At 39.7% G+C, this 19,835-nt stretch overlaps 1 protein-coding gene across 1 annotated transcript in view; it reads left to right on the plus strand.

Annotated features, from left to right (window-relative positions):
• Positions 1-19,835, plus strand: part of LOC124615362 (dnaJ homolog subfamily C member 13) — a 361,181-nt gene that overhangs the window by 315,804 nt on the left and 25,542 nt on the right. The window contains exon 33 of the mRNA XM_047143178.1: positions 2,431-2,616. Coding sequence (XP_046999134.1) covers positions 2,431-2,616 — 186 coding nt within the window. The remainder of the gene's footprint in view (positions 1-2,430; positions 2,617-19,835) is intronic.

A 19,835-nucleotide genomic window follows, 5' to 3' on the forward strand; every position in this document is an offset into this window, starting at 1 on the left:
TGGTGTCCCTTTGGCATCGCCAATGGTCCTCCCTTCACGGAAATAAGCTTCATCTTATTAAGACTCTCCCTGCGCATTGGATGACTTTCTGTCAGACTTCCTGGTGGGAGGAGATTATTATAATTCAGCTGCATATTGGGCACTGCCTTCTTAGCCATCGTCATTTACTATGTGGCACTACCCCACCACTGTGTACATATTGCACCCAAATTTTAACTGTCCACCCCTTCCTGATGGACTGCCCCCCCCCCCCCCCCCCTTTCCATTCATTTACGTTCCAGCTTGGGTTTGCTGTCTGATTTATCAACCGTTTTAGCAAAGACGCGTGGGGTGTCAACCTCGTTTTACTTTGTATCTGCTGGAGCAGTATGGCGAAGGCCATTTAATTTTTAGTTTTGGACCTCCATTTCTGTATGGTGTCTTTTTTAGCCCTTTTTCCACATGCCTGCTTTTAGCTATATTTTCTTCTGTCAATTAGGACTGATGTATAGTCATTTAACTCCTGTCTGTGTTCGTGTTCTTCTCTAGTTCTGACTTGGGCATTTATGACCCCAGTTATTTTTTTTGCACACAAAACAAAACAAAAGATAATAAAAAATGATTTCAAATAGTAGAAAGGTGTAGAAAAATTGTCACAATATTTTAATCCTGGATAGCTGATGCCAGTAAAAACCAAAATTACTGATGTTGTGTAGGGGGACAACACATCATTTTTAAACTATTGAAACTTGGCGCCACGGACTCAGATTTGTCGTGAGATTGCCCTGTTTGCCATTTGTCGGTTGATGGGCTGCCCTATGGTTGTTGGTTCACACATACAAACGTCCCTCGCCCCGTCACTGCCCCAACGTGAACACGCGCGCACACACACACACACACACACACACACACACACACACACACACACACACACACACGTCCATCTACCTCCTCGACTTACTGTGGCAATATACCTTCACTTTTTACAAGAAACTCTACTTGGCCTGCTGGAAGATGTTCCCCTGGACATACATCTACGCATGTGGTTGCAGCATGATGGAGTGCCCGCTCATAAGTCATGCTGTGCGCGGATGTTTAAATGAACTCTTCAATGGCCAAATAATTGGCAGAGGTGCTTGTAGGAATTAATGGATCGCATTCAACGTGCTGCCAATCACATCAGGGCAATGCAAGGGATCTTCGAAATATTTTGGCAAAACACCGTTCGACATTACCAAGCTTGTGTTGCATCAGTGTGTCCACAGTTTGAGCACCTGCTTTAAGTAAACAATGTCCTAGCTACAAAAAAGGCCCTTTACAGGGCTGACACAATTTGTAAGAGACTTTATGCGAACTAACAGCTATTGATGATGGGTTTGTTCCGGTACGTCTTCCCAGGAAACAACAGTGGATGTGTCGGGACCCTGGTAGATTTGTGCCCAGCCCCCCAGAGTAGAAGGCTGGTGCGCTACCACTGAGCGTGCAGGCCACCTTGGATACGTGGCAATCTCCAGCAGGCAAAATATTCTTGGTCATGCATTGTCCAGAGCATCCGGCAACAGGGAAATCCGGCAACCAATCGGTGTGCATGGTGCCATATATCTGTAGTTCAAAAACTGTGTGTTGTTGACTTGCACAACATTAACAATTTTGGCTCCTACTGGCATCAGGTATCCAGGGTTAAAATTTTGTGACCAGTTTTTCTCCACCCTGTATATTTAAAATGTGTAGCTTCTCATAAAATATTATGTTTACATGAACATTCTATTGACAACCTAAGATAAAAGTAATCTGCACATTTTAAATATTAAGTAAGCATATGGAAGTTTTTAAATAATGTGATCTTGTTTAGCATGCTGTGGTGTGTGCATTAAATGTTCATTAAGTATGATTTGGTGAAATTTCCACCTCAGTCACTTGTAATGAGAGTTCCATCAATTCACCAGTGAAGCTGCATGTGTTAGGCTGAATTAACTTACCTGCCCCTGTACTTGCTTCAGCTATGAAGTATTTTTACTGCTCTAAATGGCATATCAGAACATGTTTGGTACAGTAGCTCCACTTCCAGCTTTCTTAACTGGGAAATACCTTGGTCCCTTTTACACACAGACACATCCTGCCCTGCAATTATGGGTAAGGAACTGCCAGGAAATTTTTCCAAGCCAGTTTGTGTGCTAATGGCTTAAAATTTTTGCTCTTTATCTCTCTATATTCAGCATTCCTCACCAGAATTGCAGAAAACATTGAAACCTACACTCAAGAATTCCCCAGTAAACATTTGGATGTTTATGAACGTCTGTTCAAGCTACTCGGATTATATCCTCCACACTGTAATTACAGATCCACTCAAACCAAAACACAGGTGTACATACTGCAACCTCTCATCATCTGAGTTATCACTTTGAAGCTAGCGATTATTCCATACCAAACATATTGCACATTAATTGACAGGTGGAACTGTTGGAGTTGGCAACAAGTGCTCTTGTGTGCCTGCTGCAAGCTCAGCCTGCCCTTGCGGATCATGTTCCTGCACTTGGACACATACCGAGAATCTGCCACCAGATCGTGGCTCAACTCCAGCAGAGTGCCGTGCCACGAGCTGCCATTCGGATTCTGCACCAGCTCGCAACGAGTGAGGTATGTATGTGCATGTTATACCTTCACATATTACTGTACCTATATTGCTTCACTCTCAAATGTAAATTATTCAGGGGAGTCAGAAAGGCCTCCAAATTTGTTTTTATTGAAAAATTTACACAAAATACCAGTCCAGCACATATTTTCAACTTTCCCCATTGATTTCAATCAGGTTTGACATTTGTCCTTAAGTCTTCAGACCTTGTTGGCAAATTTCCATTAGTTTCCGGACTACAAGAGTAAGAAGAAAAATTCTTGGTTTAGTAGAAAGATGGAAATTGTATCAATGATATTTCATTTTCTTTATGTTGGCAGGGCTGGTTTAAGATTGAAGCAGCTGCTGTGGACGTCAAGTTGAAAGGGATGCCTGAGGCTTCAAAGTCCATAGCTTGTTTACAGGGTGTGTCGTAATTAATAGCAAAAAATGACCTGGGTGAAAGTATATGATGATAGAAGAAAAATACATTCCAGTAAACATGGGATTAGATTAGATTAGTAGATATGGCTCTGCAAGTGAGCCATTTGTGAGATAATTAAGAATGTATGATTATGAGCTGTCACTGACTTTTGTATCAAATATAAGCCTAATTGGTACAAATGTATTTAGACATGAAGGAATCACAGACACTGGGTGTGAGCAGGCACTGATTGAAATCAATGGGGAAAGTTGAAAATATGTGCTGGACTGGTATTTGAACCCAGGTCTCCTGCCTTGTAAAGATTACATTTCAAATACACCCGTATATATTATAAACTAAAGTCCCCCCACCATGTATGTGGAGACTAATATCAGAAATACTGTAGGGATTTTGATACACTTCCAGTACCGTAGACTGATCCACAAGGAAGATATTTATATATAATTTATAATTATAGTAATGATGGTTGTGTAGTGTATCCATTGTTATTGATTCCATATTTAATAGGCATTTGGAGTACATATCATGGCTGATAGCAGTCACGAGATGGTCAGCTAGAGGAGTTGGTATCTGGCAGGGAAAGCAGTGAAGTACGTAGTTGCTGCTACTCATAGAGAATTGAAGCTTGGCCAGAATCTGTAAAGATATAGACATATTATTACTTGCAGCCCTCTGCTGTGTTTTCTGCCTGTATGAAGGCTAACCTCTGTAGGGATTCTGATACAGTTTTTTCTAACAGATAGATCGATTCACAAGGAATATTTGTGCATATAATTTATTACTGTTATGCCAGATGATTTTTCCAGCTGTAAATGCCACATTCTACCCATGCAAAGCCAGGGCTGGTTGCTGGTTTCTACTAACTCAGATAGTATTTCGTACTGAAGTCAACGGCACATAAAATTGGTAGTTTATGGAACCATGTTTATGGGAATGTTATTGCATGTATTAGCATATACTTTCACACACATCAGTTTTCACTGTTAATTGTGCCCCCCCCCCTCCCCTCCCCCATGTCACATGTATATGTAATAATAAATTTCTTGTTCTAAGGTTATAGATACATACCGTATTTACTCGAATCTAAGCCGCACCTGAAAAATTATACTCGAAATCAAGGAAAAAATAAATTCCCGAATATAAGCCACACCTGAAATTTGAGACTCGAAATTCAAGGGGAGAGAAAAGTTTTAGGCCGCACCTCCAAATTGAAACAAAGTTGGTCCAATGTAATATGAGACACAATTTAGGTCGAATGAATGACGATACAGCTACAGTAGTTAGGTTCGAGTCGTAAGCTTAGCAGTTAAGCTTTACCAGGTAGCAATTGCTATGCGTCAGGCGCTCCGTCCATATTTATACAGGTACCCTTCCTTTTTCATGTGCTTCGTCTGGTTTGAATCGATTGCTTATTTTTCTTTGATCTGGTAAGTGTCGTTCTCCTTGTTGTAGGTGTTTACGTCACTTAGGCTGAAAATGCATTATTGTACTGTGTCATGCATTGTTTGTCGCATTCTGATAATGTGTGTTTACGACCTGTCACTCCTCGTGGAATGGCTTGCTTTTGTGCGTGCTACTGCCGCTTGCAATAAAAACGAGGAATTGTCGCATTAGCGAAAAAATGGAAATTAGAGTCATCTTAGATTTAAAAATCTAGTCAATTGTCGTGCTTCATTTCTGACTGTATCACTATTACGCATAAGAATAATACCAATATAAACATGACATGATATGTAATTCTTCCGTGTTTGCTGTTGTCTCACACTAGTTTCATAGTTTATTAGGCAGACAGGATTTAAATGAGATAGCAGTAAACACGAAAGAATACATAGCAAAATGTTTATACGCGTATTGTTCTTATGGTGAAGAGAATACTGCATGTGATTCACAATTCATAAAAGTTCCTATTAGCCAACCATCTCTTCTCACAGGTAGGAAAAAATTCAGAACGTAGAGTTGGCCATATTGACAAACATCCGAAACAGTCCTGCCAGTCGGATTTTTGTAGTACATTGAAATACTGCTACATTAGAAGATGAGCAATACGGAATTTGTATTTATTTCATTGGATAATGTATGAACAGTGGTTGAAACTCGGGGCGGAGAAAAAAGCTCGTCTTACACCTTTTTTTAAAAATTTATTTACTGACTCAGAGGTTTTGGCACCAGTATTTATCTTTGTGCCTGCAAAGCATGCCTGTGTAGCGCTACATATATTCGATGGCTGAAATTAGTTGTGGCGGCACCTACATACATTTTTCAGAACTTCCGCTTACTTTGCACTTGATTCTAAGCTGCAGGCGGTTTTTTGGATTACAAAAACCGGAAAAAAAGTGCGGTTTAGATTCAAGTAAATACGGTAAATCATGTCACGTGGCTCACAGCTTGTTTCCAATATTTGCATCTGACACAATATCAGTTTAAATTCATGCTGTCATCAGTAATCAAACCCAGGTGCACTGTGTGAACCTGACCATTCAGATATGGAGGGGGATTAGAATTACGATATTTGTAGCACAAGTGAAACGCTTCTGAAAGGATATTAATAGCCTACAAATATTTTGACTGATAAAATACAACCGCTTTTCGTAGCAAAATATGGAGCACTTTTTCAACCCTCAGTGATGAGGGATAAGCTGTTTATGGACACATGGTAATGCACCACAGCCAGTTGTGTTGCTTCCCTCCTCTACTCCCCAATGTGTTACGTCCCAACATTGTGATAAGCAAAACTTGACTCCAGACCACAGTGTTCAATAGTTCTTGTAGAATACCTTTGTCACATGCAGTGCATTGTTCTGTGTCACTTGTGCAGCACTGCTGTGAAGTTACTGTATATTTTTACTGTATTTGTAATGATGAACCAACTAACAAAAAAGTCTGAAAAAAGAAACTATGGTTGGTTGGTTGGTTGATTTGGGGGAGGGGACCAAACAGAAAGGTCATTGGTCCCATTGGATTGGCGAAGGATGGGGAAGGAAGTCGGCCATGCCCTTTCAAAGGAACTATCCTGGCATTTGCCTGAAGTGATTTAGGGATATCACGGAAAACCTATTTCAGGATGGCTGGATGTAGGTTTGAACCACTGTCCCCCCGATTGCGAGTCCAATGCGCCAACTATTGTGCCACCTCGCTAGGTGAAGAAGGAAAGAAGGAAAATGACTGATTTTTTTTTTTTACATCATCTTGTTCAAGCAGAGAAAAAGCTTGCAAGTGTGTTATTTTTCCAAATAGAAAGACTGGATCTTTAGTTGATGACCTCCCTACAGCTACAACTACCTCTTCAAGAACTGAACCATTGCTGATGCAGGTAAGAGATTATTTTTTAATAGTGTGTTTCAGGGTGTTCTGCCAAGTTGTTGTTTCAATTTTATGCATAATATTTTGATGACCAACCCAACCATCTTCTTCAGGTGCTGCAAGGTATGCTGTTTTATGTATGCACTGTATGGGCTTCAGCCTCTCTGGAAGCATATCAATAATCAATCAGTTGTGCTGAGAGAACGTGAGAGATCACACAACAGCTTATTTTATTTTCTTTGTTTCGGGTTTCTACAAAATGATGCATTTTATGTGAAAAATTGAATTTTGTGTGTGTAATTCAACAGATTGGTTTCTCAGCAAAGAAGTACAAGTGATATGATCTTTAATAAATGAAGAGTGGCAGTCATAAATGAATCTTTGAAGACCTTCTGTATCACTCTTACAAGACAGAATCTGCACAGTAGAAAAATGTTAAAGTGCATTGATCTATAAGAGGGCTGTCCAAAAGATCAGTTAACTTAAAAGGCATACACCTTGCTCTTATAAATCAATGTAATACTATAATTTCTGTGGGGCAATGGTGCATTGTTGTGCTTGTCTGTTGTGAGATCAGCAGTTCTTACATGTGACCTCTCTAATGTGCATTTTATCTTTGTGTTGCTTGTAAGTTCTATGCTTCACCAAATGCCCTTGTATTTGTAACATTCATGAACAAAAGTTAATTTTGTACATTCAAAAGTTACATACAGTTATTTATGTGAATAAACAAAGAGGCCACATAATTGGTGACCCTGTCTAAGAACTTCCATGCTTCCACATGAACAGCATTTTTGCATATGGCAGAAATATGCATTAATGCAATGAATTCCATTTGGAGCTTGCTCTCCTTTGTCAATTCTGAACACGAAACCTATGCAGGACAACAAAAATGACATTAGTAGTGCAATGCCCACATTTCACTACACTGTGAACATTTTTGCTGAGATGGGAGATGATGATAAGTCAGATTTAAAGAGCGTCTCAGCTCAGATTAATAGCATTGGTTTGCAGCCGTATGTAATTATGAGCTCTACAACAGAGCTGTGACCACAGTTTCGAGTAATGAGCTTTTCATCTACTGGATCCAGCAGTTCATCCACAACATGCCTGCAATTAAAGTCCCTGCTATTTATATACAATCAACCACAAACTTGGTTTGTGATCATAGAGAACATATTTCAGCAACACGTAACCAATGACCATGAGAAATTTACTTTGGTGATAAGAAATTTGAATGAAGGAAAAAAAACACACCGTTTTGATATTGAACATTTTAGTGCAACCACTGTTAAATTTCCCACTGTATGAAATCCACCAACTTCATAACCAGACAACTAATATACCAAGAGAAATGTGATTATAAGCTCCTTTCCGAGCTCAGAGTTCTAGTGACATCTACACAAATTAGCAGAGCGCTCCATTTTTCAGATGATTTGTTGCAGTTCAGACATACGCCGAATGATAGTACCCCTTAGGGAAATGGCAGCAAGGGACAGGAATTGAGGGAGCAGGGTACAACCAGCTGCAGATTGTAATGTATGTTGGAATGAATGATGCCTGCCGTTTGGGCTCAGAGGTCATGCTTGGATCATTACTGTGACTGGCAGAGAAAGTTGAGAAGACAAGTCTTGTGCATGGAGTGTCAATGAATCTCACAATTTGCAGCATTGTCACCAGAACTGATTGTGGGTCTGGTCTGAGTTGACTAGAAGGACTGAACCAGAGACTTTGAAGGTTCTGCGAAAAGCTAAGCTGCAGCTTCCTGGACTTGGGCCATAGTGTTGACAACTGTAGGGTCCCCCCCTCCCCAAGTAGGTCAGATATGCACTACACATCAGAGGCTGCTACCCAGTTACTGTACATGGGGTGCAAACAAGGTTTTTTTTTAGATTGGTGACTCTCCATCCAACCCAGTTAACAATAGCTGTAGGAAAAACAGAAGTATCACTGTAAGATCGAAAGAAATGCCTCCCACTGGGGAGAATATTAAAATTCCAATGGTTAACTGCTGTAGCATTTGCAACAAAATGTCATAGTTTGAAGCACTCTTTAAAAGCAGTGAAGCTCACATACTACTGAGTATAGAACTGGCTGAAACCTGAAACTGATGGAAGTGAGGTTTTTACGGAAAATTTTAATATATATCGACAAGATAGCAAAATGGAAACTGGAGGTGGTGTATTTGTCACAGTAGACAAGAAACTCAAATCCACTGAGGTAGAAACTCAAGCTGCATGTGAGATTGTTTGGGAAAAATATATTGGATCTAATGGCAACAAATACACTTGAGCTCTTAGAGAATGTCCACATCCAAACTGCTATTAGTGACCATGATGCAGTTGCAGCAATAGTGATCACTAAAGTACAAAGGACAACAACTGAACATATATGTTCAGTAAACTAGATGAAAAATCAGTAAGATTCATAGCTCGGTGAGGAACTTGAAACTTCAGCACAGGGCAGGAGCGTGTAGAGGAGTTGTGCCTCAAGTTTAAAAGACTAGTTGGCCATGCACTAGATATATGTACCAAGTACAACTGTTCATAATGGGAAGGAACCTCCATAGTGTACAGTCACGGTAAGAAAATTTGAAAGAAACAGAGGTTACTGCATAATAGGCTTAAAACAAAAAATGTACGGGCTACAAGTTGATTGAAGCTGAGTGAAACATGTTTGGCTGTCAAGAGAGCAATGTGTGATACCTTCAATGACTACCAAACAGAATATTGTCAAATGATATTTCAGAAAACCCACAGAATTTCTGGACATGTGTAAAGGCTGTTAGTGGCACCAAAGTTAGTGTTCAGTCCCTAGCAAATGAGACACAAATGAAATTGAGAGCAGCAAAGCCAAAGCTGAAATGCTTAACTGCTTAACTCCATTTTCAAATATACCTTTAAAAAGGAAAAACCCAGGAGAATTAGCCCAATTTAATGCACATACCACTGAAAAGATCAGTGAAATAAGTATTAGTGTCAGTGGTGTTGAGAAATAGCTGCAATAATTAAAACTGAACAAAGCTCCACAGCCCGATGGAATCCTTATCAGATGCTATACTGAATTTATGGCTAAGTTAGCCCCTCTTCTGACTACAATCAATCATACATGCCTCAAACAAAAAACCATGCCCAATTCATGGGAAAAAGTGCAGGCCACACCTGTCTACAAGGATAGAACAAGTGATCCACTGGGCTCAAACATAATGAGATATGGTAAAAAGATGACCACCTCAGTGCCAACCAGCGAGGATTTTGAAAGTGTTGATCATGTGAAACTCAGCTTGCACTTTTTTCATATAATGTACTGAAAGCTTTGGAACAAGGCAGTTGCGTAGATGCAGTATTTCATGATTTCTGAAAAGCGTTTGACTCAGTTCCACATCTGGAGATGCTTGTTGTCAGAAGCACGATCCTGTGGGGGTATCAAGTGAAATTTGTGATTGGATTGAGGACTTCTTGGTAGGGAGCATGTTGTCTTGGATGGTGAGTCATCATCAGAGGTAGAACTAACTTTAAGTGTGTCTTAGGGAAGTGTGTTGGGACCCTTGCTTTCATGTTGTATATCAATGACATCCATACAGTAATAATAATAATAATAATAATAATAATAATAATAATAATAATAATAATAAAAGAATCGGCCTCCGGTATGTTCTGCCAGTCGTAAAAGGCGACGAAAAGAACAAACCACTAATAGGGCTAACCCCCCTTTTAGTGTGATTAGTTGGTTCAGGACAGAACTAAAGAAGCCTCGGACAAGTGCCGTCATGGTCGGGGACGACGCTTGAACCCTATGCCCGCCCACAATGGTAACGACACTGCTAGCCAACTGGAAAATGATGTAAATCCAAATAGAGGTGTTTTGCAGGATATGCTTCCTGCAACCACCCTAGAAGGAAAACAAAGACAGAGGATGAGATGGTCAGATGAAGTTAATCGACACCTCATGTTCTGTTATTACCAAGCAACAAACCTAGGAACCAACACAACTGGATACAGATCACAAGTATACACAACATTTATTACTAGATACCCAGAATTAAAATTTTTAACAGAACAACGATTAGCTGATCAGATCCGTGTAATAATAAAAAATAACAGGATACCCCAGTCAGAATTAGAAAACATCAAACAACAAGTACAACAAATACTGGAACAAAATAATGTGCAATCAGAAGAAGAAGAAAATACAGTAATGGACTCAAACATCCCAGAGCAAACAAACAAAGACCAACACGCATCAATTAAACAATCAGAGGAAAACGAAATCTTAAGACAGCCACCAGAACAAGCACAAATAGAACACGAAGTGACACAGATGTTAGATATAGAAGAAAAATTTCAGCTAACATATATAGAATACAAAGACACAAATACAGACATTAGACCATTCTTGCGTAGACCACCAAATAACCCACAAGTCGAAACAACAATAAAAACTATCAACACAATCATACACAACAAAATAAATGAAAACACAACTATGGAAGAGTTACAACTACTGGTTTATATAGGAGCACTCACTACACTAAATATACACACTAGGCAGAGATCAGAACCACCCAACACACAGAAGAAACCCACAAAACCAGCATGGCAACACAGGCTACAGATCAAAATAGAAAAACTGAGAAAAGACATCGGACAGCTAACACAATTTATAAGAAATGAAATCTCGGAAAAAAAATGAAAAAAGTTAGGTAAAATCTCACAACAAGAAGCGACAGAGCAATTAGACGAAAAGAAGCAGAAATTACAAGCATTAGCCAAATGACTCAGAAGATACAAAAAAAGTGAAAATAGAAGGAAACAAAACCAAACATTCAACACAAACCAAAAGAAATTTTACCAGACAATAGATAACACGCACATTAAAATAAACAATCCACCAAACATAACAGACATGGAACACTTCTGGAGCAACATATGGTCAAACCCGGTACAACATAACAGGCATGCACGGTGGATACAAGCAGAAACAGACACATACAAGATGATACCACAAATGCCTGAAGTGATAATTTTGCAACATGAAGTCACCCAAGCAATTAATTCTACTCACAATTGGAAAGCCCCTGGAAATGACAAAATAGCAAATTTCTGGTTAAAAAAGTTCACCTCAACACATTCACATCTAACTAAATTATTTAACAGTTACATTCCAGACCCATACTCATTCCCTGATACACTTGCACATGGAATAACCTATCTGAAACCTAAAGATCAAGCAGACACAGCAAACCCAGCTAAATATCGCCCCATAACATGCCTACCAACAATCTACAAAATATTAACTTCAGTCATTACACAGAAATTAATGACACATACAACACAAAACAAAATTATAAATGAAGAACAAAAAGGCTGCTGCAAAGGAGCACGAGGATGTAAAGAGCAACTGATAATAGATGCAGAGGTGACATATCAAGCTAAAACTAAACAAAGGTCGCTACACTACGCATACATTGATTACCAAAAAGCTTTTGATAGTGTACCCCACTCATGGTTACTACAAATATTGGAAATATACAAAGTAGATCCTAAATTGATACAGTTTCTAAACATTAGTAATGAAAAATTGGAAAACCACACTTAATATTCAAACAAATTCAGATAATATCACATCACAGCCAATACAGATTTAAGCGTAGAATATACCAAGGAGACTCATCAAGTCCTTTCTGGTTCTGCCTTGCTCTGAACCCACTATCCAACATGTTAAATAATACAAATTATGGATACAATATTACTGGAACATACCAACACAAAATCACACATTTGCTATAGATGGATGGTCTAAAACTACTGGCAGCAACAAATCAACAACTCAACCAATTACTAAAGATAACAGAAGTATTCAGAAATGATATAAATATGGCTTTTGGAACAGACAAATGTAAGAAAAATAGCATAGTCAAGGGAAAACACACTAAACAAGAAGATTACATATTGAATAACCACAGTGACTCCATAGAAGCGATGGAAAAAACAGATGCCTATAGATATCTAGGATACAGACAAAAAATAGGAATAGATAATACAAATATTAAAGAAGAACTAAAAGAAAAATATAGACAAAGACTAACAAAAATACTGAAAACAGAATTGACAGCAAGAAACAAGACAAAAGCTATAAATACTTACGCTATACCAATATTGACCTACTCATTTGGAGTAGTGAAATGGAGTAACACAGACCTAGAAGCACTCGATACACTTACACGTTCACAATGCCACAAATATAGAATACATCACATACATTCAGCAACAGAAAGATTCACATTAAGCAGAAAGGAAGGAGGAAGGGGATTCATCGACATAAAAAACCTACATTATGGACAGGTAGACAATTTAAGAAAATTCTTTCTAGAACGAGCAGAAACTAGCAAAATACACAAAGCAATCACTCATATAAATACATCGGCTACACCACTGCAATTTCATAACCACCTTTACAACCCTTTAGATCATGTAACATCAGCAGATACGAAGAAAGTAAATTGGAAAAAGAAAACACTACATGGCAAGCACCCGTATCATCTAACACAGCCACACATCGATCAAGACACATCCAACACATGGCTAAGAAAAAGCAATATATACAATGAGACGGAAGGATTCATGATTGCAATACAGGATCAAACAATAAACACCAGATATTATAGCAAGCATATTATTAAAGATCCCAATACCACAAAAGATAAATGCAGACTTTGCAAACAACAAATAGAAACAGTAGATCACATCACAAGTGGATGTACAATACTAGCAAATACAGAATACCCCAGAAGACATGACAATGTCGCAAAAATAATACATCAACAGCTTGCGTTACAACATAAACTTATAAAACAACACGTTCCCACATACAAGTATGCACCACAAAATGTACTGGAGAATGATGAATACAAATTATACTGGAACAGAACCATTATAACAGATAAAACAACACCACATAACAAACCTGACATCATACTCACCAATAAAAAGAAGAAATTAACACAACTAATCGAAATATCCATACCCAATACAACAAATATACAAAAGAAAACAGGAGAAAAAATTGAAAAACACATCCAACTGGCTGAGGAAGTCAAGGACATGTGGCATCAGGATAAAGTTGACATCATACCAATTATACTATCAACTACAGGAGTCATACCACACAATATCCACCAGTACATCAATACGATACAGCTACATCCAAACTTATATATACAATTACAGAAATCCGTAATTATTGATACATGTTCAATTACCCGAAAGTTCCTAAATGCAATATAACATATACCGTACAGTTAAAAGGAAGTGACGCTTGATCATGGTCCGCGTCACTTCCCATTTTTAACCAGACTTAACGTCTGAGAAAGTAAAGAAATAATAATAATAATAATAATAACAACCTCAGACTTTTTGTAGGTGATGCAATTATCTGTAATGAAGTACTGTGTGAAAGAAGCTGCATAAATATTCAGTCATATCTTGATGATATTTCAAAGTGGTGCGAAGTTTGTCCATCATCACAGGATGTAAGGTGAAAATGGATCAGGTGAAAGCATTCTTCATGTACCTTACAGGCTCATGTAACATCAAAGTTGTCATAGTAGAAGCCCACACTCAGTAGTCAAATACAAGACTTACATTAGTACCACAGTATCATAGGTATTGCTGCAAACAGGCTCTGGGAAACATGACTCTTCTCATGTGACTGGCATTTACTTAGACACAGAGATTTTGCAGTACACCAGGAGTTTGACATATGAGATGCAAACAACGGAGTAAATGTGAGTCCATAATGGTATCCATCCAGCTCCCAAAATCAGCAAAAAACATCAGGAGCCAGTAGCTCCAGTAAAATTAGCAGGACCTGAATTTGTCAAGTAACTAACATCATCTCCATACAGGGAATGTTTGAAACAATTTAAAGAGAAGAACAGTGTAACAGAATCGAAGAAGACAGCAGTGAATGTTTTGATCTTGGAAAATAAACAGAAAAAAAACATAGGAAATGTATCTAACAGTCATTCAGACTATGAAAGAAATTTAATGCTTCATATTTGCAATCTGAGTAAGAAGATATTGAATGCATATTTTACAGTGCTTTCTTCACTGAAGACTAATATAGAGAAATGGGCACAGTGCCTGGGATGCTATCCATTTTGCACAATAAGTGTGGAAAATGTTGGGAAGACACTAAGGAAGAGAATGTTATTACTTTAAGGTTTATCTGTTCTTATATTGTTGACACTGTTTTCTCTGACTGTCTCAGGTAAGGACATCATTTGTATTTCATTTCAAATTGGCTTACTTGTGCTTTTTCAGATTTGTGTGTTTTACGTATTATAAATTCAGTAAATAAAATTTAGAGTGCAATGAGGTCATGTAGGTTTCTACTTAACAAACATACAGTTGAATCAATGTTGTAATATAAAGGGGAATAATGTGAGATGAGGAAAGTTTCACATTAGGGACAAGGCTAGTTCAAGGTTCACCCTTGATTGGCATCAGTTATCTGCCTCATCTAACGAGATAGGGAGGTGGTCAGTCTCTGCCATGTATCCAACAGTATGTCCCACACTTTATCAGATTTGTATGGGGCTGGTGTCGACCAGTATAATAAGTTCATGTGTCACTTCATTTTGACCCACAAACTTTCAGTGGAATTAAAGTCAGACACTCAAACAGGCCAGTGGATGAAGTCGACATCAGCCTATTGTGAAAACCATTGCTAAACGATGCATATAATGTGAAACAAGTGAGTGGTCCTGTTGGGACTGGAACACTCCATTGGGATAGTGCTTCCTCTTCACATTCGGCACCGTAGTATGTTTTGTGATACAGACCTATTGATCTGTAGAGACATGACCATAAATTCGATGAAGCACCCCCTGGTGAACTGCAGTCTCAGCATGAGACTATGATGCAACCAACATGAAAATGTTATGCCACTTACTGTGGGTCTTAAGGTCCTCCCTTGGCCTACAGAGCATCACTGTACTCGTTCACTGAGCTAAATATTGACTCATTTGAAAAGATGACATAGTGCCTGTCATTTTCTACATTCAATTCAGGGGAAGGCCAGCTTATAAAATTTGTTATCATCAGAGTATGCCTTTATTACCAATCCTTCGAGCTTTAATGCAAGCATTCTGTAAGTATTTGTGAATGGTTTACAATCATCCAAGGAAATTGGTCTCATTTTTGAGTCTGACAGCATTTAAAAGAGACACATTCCATAAGCTATCAACTAACATGTTCTTTCGTGAGGCATTGACACCATTCCTAAGCCTGACCCTTTTAGCCACCACTTTATGCCTTTCTGGGCACGGTAAGGCTGACCGTGACATCTGGTTGCCACCACGCACCCAATGACACCATCGTACTGGATGGAGCCAGGATGCTATCTCTCATGGCCTATGTATGGTGAGACATTCTGTCAGTAAATGACTCTTTTTATGTAGCCGTCTGCAGCGTTGTGCTATTATGTTCGGCATAAGTCAACTGTATTTGTATTAAGCTTGCAACACATCAGCAAAAAGTATAGGGTAAAAAAAGTATAGTATTGAGGAAACATTAACTCTAATTATTTCATCAGAATTACAGATTGTCAAACACTGCCATACTGCTGCCATATAATCACACAGATTTGCTCTTCTTTGCTTGTTTGAAGCATAAGCAGCTCGGCGTTTCAAAAAGATAAAAGTAAGTTTTATAATGTTTATGCAGAGTGGCCAGAAACAGTCTGAAAAGCTTGTAAGGTTGTTATGGGGTAGATTGTGCTGAGAAATAATTGTTAAAAAAATTTGATATGTTGTGCCATTTCCGAGTTAATTAGTATTGAAGTTAGCTAATTATGCTATTGTGCACAAATTCGAGCCACCTGCCAGATACAATTGGTGTCTGTTGTTCTCATAGTGTAGATGATAGCGCATGAGACTTCCCAGTCTTTGGCTTGGTTTTAATCCTTACTACTATTCCACATCCCATGTCCAATCTTTTTTTTATCGTTCTCTTGTTCAATTTTAGGAAACCAAATGAAGAACATATTTGGCGGCACCATCTGTGGTGCAACACTTGGATTTGTGTGCACAATGACCTGATTGGCTAACTTCAATAGTAATTAATTCAGAAATTCACAATGTATAGAATTATTTTCTTAACAATTAGTTTTCAGCAGATTCTACCCTGCAACACCCATACAAGCTTCTCAGAATGTTTCTGATCCCCCTGTAGAAAACAATATATGGCAATTGTATGCAGTCACAGAAAATCCAAACGGTCTAAAGGTAAAATTGCTGCAATAAGAAGGGGGGGGAAATATACTACTAAAAAGTGTCACATGTAATGGTGCTGCCATTGTCAGTGTGTGTGTTGTGTTAAAACTGGTGTAAGCTGCAAACAACTGGAGACACTGAAGTGTATCAAGACATGCAAACAATTTTTTTTACTTTACTAATGTGTAACAGGATAGAGCAGATGATGTAAGTATCTACACTCCTGGAAATGGAAAAAAGGAACACATTGACACCGGTGTGTCAGACCCACCATACTTGCTCCGGACACTGCGAGAGGGCTGTACAAGCAATGATCACACGCACGGCACAGCGGACACACCAGGAACCGCGGTGTTGGCCGTCGAATGGCGCTAGCTGCGCAGCATTTGTGCACCGCCGCCGTCAGTGTCAGCCAGTTTGCCGTGGCATACGGAGCTCCATCGCAGTCTTTAACACTGGTAGCATGCCGCGACAGCATGGACGTGAACCGTATGTGCAGTTGACGGACTTTGAGCGAGGGCGTATAGTGGGCATGCGGGAGGGCGGGTGGACGTACCGCCGAATTGCTCAACACGTGGGGCGTGAGGTCTCCACAGTACATCGATGTTGTCGCCAGTGGTCGGCGGAAGGTGCACGTGCCCGTCGACCTGGGACCGGACTGCAGCGACGCACGGATGCACGCCAAGACCGTAGGATCCTACGCAGTGCCGTAGGGGACCGCACCGCCACTTCCCAGCAAATTAGGGACACTGTTGCTCCTGGGGTATCGGCGAGGACCATTCGCAAGCGTCTCCATGAAGCTGGGCTACGGTCCCGCACACCGTTAGGCCGTCTTCCGCTCACGCCCCAACATCATGCAGCCCGCCTCCAGTGGTGTCACGACAGGCGTGAATGGAGGGACGAATGGAGACGTGTCGTCTTCAGCGATGAGAGTCGCTTCTGCCTTGGTGCCAATGATGGTCGTATGCGTGTTTGGCGCCGTGCAGGTGAGCGCCACAATCAGGACTGCATACGACCGAGGCACACAGGGCCAACACCCGGCATCATGGTGTGGGGAGCGATCTCCTACACTGGCCGTACACCACTGGTGATCGTCGAGGGGACACTGAATAGTGCACGGTACATCCAAACCGTCATCGAACCCATCGTTCTACCATTCCTAGACCGGCAAGGGAACTTGCTGTTCCAACAGGACAATGTACGTCCGCATGTATTCCGTGCCACCGAACGTGCTCTAGAAGGTGTAAGTCAACTACCCTGGCCAGCAAGATCTCCGGATCTGTCCCCCATTGAGCATGTTTGGGACTGGATGAAGCGTCGTCTCACGCGGTCTGCACGTCCAGCACGAACGCTGGTCCACCTGAGGCGCCAGGTGGAAATGGCATGGCAAGCCGTTCCACAGGACTACATCCAGCATCTCTACGATCGTCTCCATGGGAGAATAGCAGCCTGCATTGCTGCGAAAGGTGGATATACACTGTACTAGTGCCGACATTGTGCATGCTCTGTTGCCTGTGTCTATGTGCCTGTGGTTCTGTCAGTGTGATCATGTGATGTATCTGACCCCAGGAATGTGTCAATAAAGTTTCCCCTTCCTGGGACAATGAATTCACGGTGTTCTTTCTTTCAATTTCCAGGAGTGTATTTATGTGCCTGTATTTGTTAACATTCATGGCTTAACCACATCCATACAATTCAACCTGTCTATGGATAGATAAATTAATAAATGGGAAAAAAATTAAAGCCCTATACTGCAGTGGCTGAGTATATGTTCCCTCTGTCATTATTTGTTACACAAATGTGTTAACAAAAGACTAATTTTGCTTCACGGTGTTCATTGGTAAAGGAAGTGTCTATGCCTATGTTTTAAATGTTTGTGCATGATGAGTTAAGCTCCCCCCTCCCACAACCAATCCCAAATAGAAAACCAATAAAGACTGGAGGGAAACAAGTCACTTATTTTTTACGTCATTGTGAGGTGGAAGAAGGGAAGTTTTGTTGAAAATTTTGCTAGGTTATATGGATTAGTGCAATTCAAATTTGATATTTGTCAGAATGAGTGTCATATCAGAAATAAAAACTTTGAAGTAAACAGACTTCATCTTTGATAAGATCACTTTGGAATATTGATCATCTATGTAAATTTTGTTCTAGATTTTGTAATAAAACAACTAGTGGAAAAGCAAAAAGAGTTTAATCTTGAAGCCCCCATTGCCTAATCTTGTCTTTACAGCCTCTATGGGATACTGTAGTAGATTCCTAGATTGCTCAACTCAATTTGAGAAAGGGTTTATTGCTGTTCCAATCACACATTGAGTGCTTGAGAACTGGCTGCTTAAATGCCTCTGTGTGTACAAGATTAAACTAGATCTTGTTCTTGGCAGCCTTATGGGAGTGATGCACAGGATGCTTCAGAAAATTACTATGCATGCAGATATAGTTTCAGTGTTGGTAATGTATAAGGTGCATTGAACTCTATATGAAAACTTTTATATTGAACATTTTCTTAAAAACATAATTTTACACTCTGAAATGATGATTAGACACCACCCCCATCCATTTCCTCCATGCTTGCTGCTTTGAGATTCCCTCAGGAGGTTGAAAGTGATTGTACATTCACACTGATTGTGGTGGATTCGTAGCCCATTGAGGCAACTCATTTACATGAACACGTGGTGTAAATGCACAATCACGTTTGACCTCCTATGGGAATCTCAAAGTAGTGAGTGTTGAGGTCACGGATGGTGACTGTGGATGGGTAACACTAGGTGGGAATGTGCGCCAGGTGAGGTGTTTACTGTGACAGTCTGTGCAATTGCGATGAATACTATGTCCAGGCAGCACAGTGGTTTACACAGCTGCCTAGTAAGCAGAAGATCCTGGGTTTGAACCCCAGTCTGGCACACATTTTCATTTCCCTTTCCCTCCCCTTCCCTCCAACTTCAATTTACATAATATGTATCACAGCTGCGGATTCTGCATTCATATAATAATTAAACAGATATATAATAATTAGACAGATTCTACTTCAAATCCTACAAATTGTTACACTTAGATATTATGAGAGTTGACTTGCTATTGTAGTCATTGGATACTGCGGTTTTAAGAGTATATTTTGTGAAGTGCTCAATTTTAAATTTCTTATCCTTTAAAACAATTTGCTGTCATTATACCACTTTGAAGTTTTATCAAAATCTGCCTGATAAGTTGTGCAGCTTTTTTAA

The sequence above is a fragment of the Schistocerca americana genome, chromosome 5 (genome assembly GCF_021461395.2).
Source record: "Schistocerca americana isolate TAMUIC-IGC-003095 chromosome 5, iqSchAmer2.1, whole genome shotgun sequence".
Taxonomy (NCBI): Eukaryota; Metazoa; Arthropoda; class Insecta; order Orthoptera; family Acrididae; genus Schistocerca; species Schistocerca americana.